Genomic DNA, 9,781 nt, shown 5'->3' with positions numbered 1-9,781 from the left:
TATTCCAACAAGGAAATAAGCGCTGAGATGACATTAATGCAGTCTGTCGTATCTCTGTGATATGTGCAAAACTGGACAAATAAATTGTTTGTAGATAGGATAAAATTCTAACCATAGCCGTCCCTATAGCTGGCTAGTGGCTACAGCCTGACATGCTTTTTAAATTATATAACACAGAATAAAAATTCACATTAGTATTCAGGGGAGACAATTAGCCTATATTTTAATTGATAGAGGGCTGATAAGGGACCTGGATAATGGATAGGGGGGCACTGGCCCAAAAAAGGTTGAGAACCACTGATTTAGAGTGTAAGTGATGGTGGACAAAATCCACACTCCTCCTGCTGTGCAAAAATGTGTTTAAAAGTTTATCTGAAGCTAATATGAAGCTTCAGCTGTCGAATGAGTCAAATCAAGTAGATATCTTTCAACGTTACAGTCTTTTTAGTACTAAAGTTCCTCTTTTTGTTACAATACTTCCACCGCAGCTCAACAAGGAAACACAAAGAGGGAATTTGATGCTAAAAACACTAAATCTGGCATGATTGTGACCAGCCATGTGAACACTGTCACTAAGGAACAAAACACAATAGTCTACAGTATTTTCAAGTGGACCTCCAGTGATGTTTCCAAACAACACATTCTCACTCCCAACTCGTCACATGTCGAAGCTTGGTCAGGACCCCGTGGCATCACTTTTTAACGCACGGGGTATCCCTTTTTATTTCCAACTTTCTGCCAACAACGTTGCAAGCCATCCACCTGCCCCTCCACCACCTAATAAGAAAGTCACTTTATATAGATGTCATGTGAAGTACGTCATTTCAGAAATGTTGATATGATACGTATTGTTGAAATGTTAATATGCTCCGTATTACAGGTGTTGAAATGTAGATATTCAACGTATCTGTGGTTTGCAGAAACGTACAATGCCAATGTTTTATTCTGACGACCAGGCTGAAATTTGTCACCTTATATAGACATCATCGGTCTCATGACGTTATGGGAGTTGAACAGAAGTCTATCGGACTACCCTGCACATTAAAAAATTACGCTAAAGAGGTACCCAGTGCATTAAAAAGTGATGCCACGGGGACCTGACCAAGCTTCAATATGTGATGAGTTGGGAGTGAGAACAGGCTGTTTCAAACAACTGTATTTTATTTTGGTCATATTTTTTACCTTACATTTACTTTGACTGGTCAACAGTTTGCTGCTAAGAGTGTTAGACACACTCTCTCTCTTTAGGTCACAGCAAGCTCGTTATAAAACATTAGGTCAAACTATCACAATAATGGGTTCAAACTTATAACTATTCTATTCTACAGTTGTTATTCTGTTACAATTATTCTCAGTTGTGCTAAGACAGTCTTGTAGTGAGGTGAAATAAATATGTAAACAAATCATAGGTTCATATTGAGAATACATACGGGTAATTTTTGACCCATGTTGCGCATTTATGGGGTAGTGATACAAAAATATTTTTTATTTAACATAATATAAAGTAACATTTAAATGAATATTTGTGATATTAAAAAAACAACTTAGTTGAGGAATTCATTACATGTTGAGTATAAAAAGCATTACATGCAAAGATATTAAAGAAAATTATTTGCTCAGGTCACTTTAGATCCATGTTGAAAGGATTAAAATTAAATTATTAATTATCAATTAAACTATTTAAATAATTAGTTCAAACTTATAACTATTTGGCTCTACAATAACTTGACAAAAATACAGTAGAACTTACATGTGTCACATAGTTGTGATAAAACAGTCTGATAGTGAGGGGATATTGTGACCTTGAAGGGCATAGTATAATTAATATCTTTGCATAATATGCAAAGATATTAAACAAAATAATTCACTTGGGTCACTTTAGATCCATGTTGTGCATCAGAGGGTTAAAATGAAACTTACATCGAGTTTCTCACAGATAAGAGCTGAGCGTTATCAACAAACTACGTGACAGAGTTCAGCTTCTTTTATGACTTTTAAAACAGATAACCTACACCAAACACTTCCTCCTACGCTGGGAGGACAAATATCCTGAGAGACAGACAATAAGTTTCACCTTCAGACTAAACTCATGACTTGAACTCACAACAACTAAAACAGGACAGCTACAAGACAGAATACGGAAATACTGGAATATGAATGCTTCCAGCTGCTGCTGATCAGACGCAAGTTTAAGGAAAAACACAGAACAAAGTTAACGTAACTTCAAGAGACATTTCCACAAGAGGAAACAAATCATACTGGATGTTCTTGTTTGCGTGTTTTGCCTGCTGTGTTTTCAGCTTTACTCTGAGTGAAAATGTCTACGATCCACCTCGTAACCTGGTATCAAAGAACCTGTGTGAGGCCTTCTTACTGGAGAGAGATCAAACAGCTTCAGCAGGATCTGAGGATCTCTGCAGTCTGCACTCTGAGAAACTCAAACTCTTCTGTCTGGACCATCAGCAGCCAGTGTGTGTTGTCTGCAGAGATTCAAAAATACACAACAACCACAGATTCAGACCCATCGATGAAGCTGCACAGGATCACAGAGAGGAGCTCCAGAAATCCCTGAAGCCCTTAAAGGACAAACTGAAGCTTTTTGAAGAAGTTAAAGGAAACTGTGATCAAACAGCAGAACACATTGAGGTCCAGGCCAGAGACACAGAGAGGCAGATTAAGGAGCAATTTAATAAGCTTCACCAGTTTCTACAAGAGGAAGAGGAGGCCAGGATCGCTGCTCTGAGGAAGGAGGAAAAGCAGAAAAGTAAAGTTATGAAGGAGAAGATTGAGACTCTGAACAGAGAGATAGCAGCTCTTTCAGACACAATCAGAGCCACAGAGGAGGAGCTGAGAGCTGAAGACGTCTCATTCCTGCAGAACTACAAGGCTGCAGTGAAAAGAGTCCAGCAGCGCCCCCTACTGGATGATCCAGAGCTGGTCTCAGGAGCTCTGATAGATGTGGCCAAACACCTGGGCAACCTGACCTTCAACATCTGGGACAAGATGAAGGAGATGGTCTCCTGCACTCCTGTGATTCTGGATCCAAACACTGCTCATCCAGAACTCATCCTGTCTGAAGATCTGATCAGTGTGAGACGTGGAGAGAGACAGCAGCTTCCTAAAAACCCAGAGAGGATTAAGGACGTTCCTGTTGTCCTGGGCTCTGAGGGCTTTGACTCAGGGACTCACAGCTGGGATGTTGAGGTTGGAGACAGTAGATGCTGGGTCCTGGGTATGATAGATAAAAAAGAGATTGAAGGTGGGATGATCTCTTGTTGTGATGGTGAATACAGAGCAGCCTCTGGATCAGATGAGGTAACTGTTCTCCAAGTGGAAAAGAAGCTGCAGAGGATCAGAGTTCATCTGGACTACGACGGAGGAAAACTGTCATTCTCTGATCTTGATACTGAAGCACACATACACACCTTCACAGAGACTTTCACTGAGAAGTTGTTTCCATGCATTAGTAATGCTGATGAACTGCCAATTAAGATTTTACCAGAGGTGGATGATGATGATGATGATGATTAGGCAGTGTATACCAACAGCCATCAATATCTTAAAGGGAAGTACTATCAAATATAATTACATTTCATTAGTATCTTTATGAATGAATGAAACAGAATTACTGTTAAATGTGAATTAATGTTTATGATTAAACTGTGATGAAACTCTGGATGCTTTACAATCTGTAAAAGTACCATCAGTTTAATTCTGCTGTCAGTCATGTTGTCACAGTGAGAGTCTCTTTATTTAAAGGTACAGATTTCATTTTAGGTTTAGAGTTCATGTAACATTAGTGATTTAGGAAATTAGGTTTTCTCTACTGTTGCTGTCATTGTAATTAACTCTGAATAAGAAAATCAACTAAATAATATAAATGTAAATCTCAAAATACTTTTGATGTATTTTAGCTGTGTTGTGATTATTCTCACTAGATGTTGGATAACTTTATAAGCCACTGACTGTAATTTCAGCAGCTTTGCCTTCATATCTACTGACTAAGAGATTCCACTGAGCATGTGCAAAAACTGTGTTTAATGTTTGGGTCAAAGGTCAGAATGACTACAACACTGGATTAAACTCTGGTCTCACATGTACAAGATTTATTTCATGAACTTGTTTTTATTCAGTGAGAGTAATCTTTGTAATAACGTGACACTTTTATCAGAGTCTTTTCTGATTTTTCTTTCAATTGTCTTTTCTTTCTGTTTTCATCACTTTTAAATTCTCTCTTGTTTTATACACTGAAGTAGTTTTATCTGTTTCTAAAATATATGATTTAATGAATTGTCTGTTTTATTTTTGTTGCCCTTGCGAAGCACTCTGTAACATGGACTTTGAAAACTGCTCTATAAATAAAGATTATTACTATTATTATTAATGAGGCATCTCTCACTGTGAAGTTTTTTATATAACTGTCATTGATCAGGTTTGATGTCAGACCTCTGTCATGTGCTGTATTGACTATATACTGTACTGTATGTAGAGGAAACAGGATCCAAATCAAATACAGACAGAAAAAAACCCTAATCGCTCCATTAATGAACTGTCTGAAACCAGGAAATAGAGAAAGTGGGAAGTGATGGTGTTGCTGGACATCAGACTATGACTGCACCACTGTGTAGACTTACATGACTTTTCCTTTCAACATAAGAGTTACAGCACTTAAATGAAATGTTTATTATATAAATTAAATTACATATCATTATTGTAAAGCAGCCTTTATGTCTGAGTCAAATTTCAATTTGAGATAAATAGAGAAATCAAATTTTACAAACATATCAGTCTAAACTTTTTGATCAAATTTATTAAATATTATACTCCCCAAAGGGACACATGTTTATTTCTTCCATCCAAAACTGATGTGGATGGATGACAATCTTATTTCAGATTCTTTAGTTTGAGGTAAATATATCATAAACACACTCATACATTCAATTTATGCCATGAAAATTGTTACAGCATGTTATGTTTAATGCGAAATCTATCATATCTCATTTTCTTCCTTAAAGGTGATCTAATCTCAATAAAACACTGCATTTCAAAGAAATAAAGTTCTTAAATTTAATTGATAAATTAGTATTTTCTAATCGGAAGTCACATGTTCTGTCTGTCATTTCAGGAACATCACATCAGCATAAAATCATAACCAAGGACATTTCCAGCACTGTGTGGAGTCTTTGCAGTACGTGTCTGTGTCTGTAAGTGCTGCAGAGAGATTTACGTGCAGGTTTTCTGAATATATATCAAGACCACTAAGACCGACATGATGGCTGAGTTTTTTCAGCTTTTCATTTTGTGTGACAGTCCATTATTGTTTGATTTATTTATAAAAACAATAACAATAAAAATAACAATTCACACAGATGTTGGATTTCATCATTGTAAATTAAAATATCAAATTTAATACTGGCTGATTGTAAATTGTAAAATATCCTGCATCTATACTACAAGCAAAAAGCTTGTGTTTGGCTGATGGATACAAACAGAAAGCCTAAACAGGAAGCTCATTAAATGAAATCAAAAGTACAGAGTAGAGCGTTTACGAGAAATGGTGTGACAAAGGGAAACCTCATTTGTCTAGAGGATTGTAAAACTTCTTCACAACTGGAAAGCACTGAGCACTGAGTTCACAGTTTTTCAAGTCTGTATTAAAACAACAGTCAGGAGCCCAAATGAACACCGAAATAGGTTTTTCTTGCTGTAATCATGCCTCTTGTTCATACTGACCATTAAAAGATCTCTTCATAATGCACTTACAATCTAAGTGATGGGGGACAAAATCCACAGACCCCCTTCTGTGTAAAAATGTATTTAAAACTTTATCTGAAGCCAGTATGAAGCTTTAGCTGTCCAAATTAGTCAAATCAAGCAGATGTATTTAAATGTTACAGTCTTTTTAGTGCTAAACACTGTCCGAGGAAACACAAAGATGGAATTTGATGCTATAAACACTCAATCTGGCATGATTGTGACCAGCCATGTCAACACTGTCAATGGGGAACAAAACACAATAGGCTACAGTATTTTAAAGTGGACCTCCAGTGATGTTTTCAAACAACTGTATTTTATTTTGGTCATATTTTTACCTTACATTTACTTTAACAGGTCAACAGTTTTCTGCCAAGAGTGTTAGACACACTCTCTGTCTTTACCAGCTAAAACACAACAGGTCACAGCAAGCTAGTTATAACACATTAGGTCAAACTATTTCAATAATTAGTTCAAACTTATAATTATTTGGCTCTACAATAACTTGACAAAAATACAGTAGAACTTACATGTGTCACATAGTTGTGATAAAACAGTCTGATAGTGAGGGGATATTGTGACCTTGAGGGGAGTGGTCCGCAGTAAAATATGTCCCCAATTACAAATATGTAAACAAATCAAAGGTTCCTATTGAGAATACATATGGGTCATTTTTGACCCATGTTGTGTTTAATATCCTTGCATAACATGCAAGGATATTAAACAAAATAATTCACTTGGGTCACACTTGGGTCACTTTTTTTTTTGCATCAGAGAGTTAAAATGAAACTTACATCGAGTTTCTCACAGTTAAGAGCTGAGCGTTACCAAGAAACTACGTGACAGAGGTCTGCCTGTTTCTCACTTGACAAACAGGAAAACAGCACCACCCACTTCCTCTGGCACTGGGAGGAGAAATATCCTGAGAGACAGACAATAAGTTTCACCTTCAGACTAAACTCATGACTTGAACTCACAACAACTAAAACAGGACAGCTACAAGACAGAATACGGAAATACTGGAATACGAATGCTTCCAGCTGCTGCTGATCGGACGCAAGTTTAAGGAAAAACACAGAACAAAGTTAACGTAACTTCAAGAGACATTTCCACAAAAGGAAACAAATCACACTGGATGTTCTTGTTTGCGTGTTTCGCCTGGTGCGTTTTCAGCTTTACTCTGAGTGAAAATGTCTTCCCGATTGGAGGAGGATCTCTCCTGTTCTGTCTGCCATGACATCTTTAAAGATCCTGTGGTCCTGTCATGTAGCCACAGCTTCTGTAAAGACTGTCTGAAGACCTGGTGGAGGGATAAACAAACACAGGAGTGTCCACTGTGTAAGAGAAGATCATCAAGGAGTGATCCGCCTTGTAACTTGGTATTAAAGAACCTGTGTGAGGCCTTCTTACTGGAGAGAGATCAGAGAGCTTCAGCAGAGTCTGAGGCTCTCTGCAGTCTGCACTTTGAGAAACTCAAACTCTTTTGTCTGGACCATCAGCAGCCAGTGTGTGTTGTCTGCAGAGATTCAAAAATACACACCAACCACAGATTCAGACCCATCGATGAAGCTGCACAGGATCACAAAGAGGAGCTCCAGAAATCCCTGAAGCCCTTACAGGACAAACTGAAGCTTTTTGAAGAAGTTAAAGGAAACTGTGATCAAACAGCAGAACACATTGAGGTCCAGGCCAGAGACACAGAGAGGCAGATTAAGGAGCAATTTAATAAGCTTCACCAGTTTCTACAAGAGGAAGAGGAGGCCAGGATTGCTGCTCTGAGGGAGGAAGAGGAGCAGAAAAGTAAAGTCATAAAGGAGAAGATTGAGAGTCTGAGCAGAGAGATAGCAGCTCTTTCAGACACAATCAGAACCACAGAGGAGGAGCTGAGAGCTGAAGACGTCTCATTCCTGCAGAACTACAAGGCTGCAGTGGAAAGAGTCCAGCAGCGCCTCCTGCTGGATGATCCAGAGCTGGTCTCAAGAGCTCTGATAGATGTGGCCAAACACCTAGGCAACTTGACTTTCAACATCTGGAACAAGATGAAGGAGATGGTCTCCTACACTCCTGTGATTCTGGATCCAAACACTGCTCATCCAGAACTCATCCTGTCTGAAGATCTGATCAGTGTGAGACGTGGAGAGAGACAGAAGCTTCCTGAAAATCCAGAGCGGATTAAGGACGTTCCTGTTGTCCTGGGCTCTGAGGGCTTTGACTCAGGGACTCACAGCTGGGATGTTGAGGTTGGACACAGTAGAGGCTGGATCCTGGGTATGAGAAATAAAAAAGTGATTGAAGGTGGGATGATCGCTTGTTGTGATAATGAATACAGAGCACTCTCTGATCCAGATGAAGGCATTGTTCTCCAAGTGGAAAAGAAGCTGCAGAGGATCAGAGTTCATCTGGACTACGAGGGAGGAAAACTGTCATTCTCTGATCTTGATACTGAAGCACACATACACACCTTCACAGAGACTTTCACTGAGAAGTTGTTTCCATGCATTAATAATGCTGATGAACTGCCAATTAAGATTTTACCAGAGGTGGATGATGATGATGATGATGATGACAACAATAATGGTGAAAATGATGATGATGATGACGACAATGATGCTGAAAATGATGATGATGATGATGATGATGACGACAATAATGCTGAAAATGATGATGATGATGATGATGATGACGACAATGATGGTGAAAATGATGATGATGACGGCAATGATGAAGATGATGATGATTAGGCAGTGTATACCAGCAGCCATCAATATCTTAAAGGGAAGTACTATCAAATATAATTACATTTCATTAGTATCTTTATGAATAAATGAAACAGAATTACTGTTAAATGTAAATTAATGTTTATGATTAAACTGTGATGAAACTCTGGATGCTTTACAATCTGTAAAAGTACCATCAGTTTAATTCTGCTGTCAGTCATGTTGTCACAGTGAGAGTCTCTTTATTTAAAGGTACAGATTTAATTTTAGGTTTAGAGTTCATGTAATATTAGTGATTTAGGAAATTAAGTTTTCTCTACTGTTGCCGTCATTGTAATTAACTCTGAATAAGAAAATAGAATACATAATATAAATGTAAACCTCAAAATACTTTTGATGTATTTTAGCTGTGTTGTGATTATTTTCACTAGATGTTGGATAACTTTATAAGCCACTGACTGTAATTTCAGCAGCTTTGCCTTCATATCTGCTGACTAAGAGATTCCACTGAGCATGTGCAGAAACTACCTGACTGTGTTTAATGTTTGGGTCAAATGTCAGAATGACTACAACACTGGGTTAAACTCTAGTCTCACATGTACAAGATTTATTTCATGAACTTGTCTTTGTAATAACATGTGACTTTTATCAGAAAGTCTTTCCCGATTTTAGCTGTTTGTATTTTCTTTCAATTGTCTTTTATTTCTGTTTTCATCACTTTTAAATTCTCTCTTGTTTTATACACTGAAGTAGTTTTATCTGTTTCTAAAATATATGATTTAATGAATTGTCTGTTTTATTTTTGCTGACCTTATGAAGCACTCTGTAACATGGACTTTGAAAACTGCTCTATAAATAAAGATTATTACTATTATTATTAATGGAGCATCTCTCACTGTGAGGTTTTTTACATAACTGTCATTGATCAGGTTTGATGTCAGACCTCTGTCATGTGCTGTATTGACTATATACTGTACTGTATGTAGAGGAAACAGGATCCAAATCAAATACAGACAGAAAAAAACCCTATTCGCTCCATTAATGAACTGTCTGAAACCAGGAAATAGAGAAAGTGGGAAGTGATGGTGTTGCTGGACATCAGACTATGACTGCACCACTGTGTAGGCTCACATGACTTTTCCTTTCAATATAAGAGTCACAGCACTGAAATGAAATGTTTATTATATAAATTAAATTACATATCATTATTGTAAAGCAGCCTTTATGTCTGAGTCAAATTCCACTTTGAGATAAATAGAGAAATCAAATTTTATAAACATCTTAGAGTAACTTTTTTTGATCAAATTTAT

General features: G+C 37.4%; 2 protein-coding genes across 2 annotated transcripts; both read left to right on the top strand.

Moving 5' to 3' along the window:
• Positions 1-1,459: 1,459 nt before the first annotated feature.
• On the top strand, positions 1,460-3,531 carry LOC137180789 (nuclear factor 7, ovary-like). Its single transcript, XM_067586037.1, has 2 exons — positions 1,460-1,464; positions 2,301-3,531. Exons 1-2 carry the CDS (start codon positions 1,460-1,462, stop codon positions 3,529-3,531), a joined length of 1,236 nt encoding a protein of 411 aa, XP_067442138.1.
• Positions 3,532-6,645: 3,114 nt separating this feature from the next.
• Positions 6,646-9,571, top strand: LOC137181011 (E3 ubiquitin-protein ligase TRIM35-like). The gene has a single exon (XM_067586330.1). The coding sequence runs from the start codon at positions 6,945-6,947 to the stop codon at positions 8,493-8,495; it is 1,551 nt and encodes a 516-aa protein (XP_067442431.1). The 5' UTR covers positions 6,646-6,944; the 3' UTR covers positions 8,496-9,571.
• The last annotated feature ends 210 nt before the right edge of the window (positions 9,572-9,781 follow it).

Source organism: Thunnus thynnus, chromosome 4 (assembly GCF_963924715.1).
Source record: "Thunnus thynnus chromosome 4, fThuThy2.1, whole genome shotgun sequence".
NCBI lineage: Eukaryota > Metazoa > Chordata > Actinopteri > Scombriformes > Scombridae > Thunnus > Thunnus thynnus.
This window is presented reverse-complemented; position numbering and strand designations above follow the sequence as displayed.

Coding starts and splice junctions, on each gene's coding strand:
- LOC137181011 (XM_067586330.1), top strand. CDS start 6,945: ATGTCTTCCCGATTGGAGGAGGATCTCTCCTGTTCTGTCTGCCATGAC.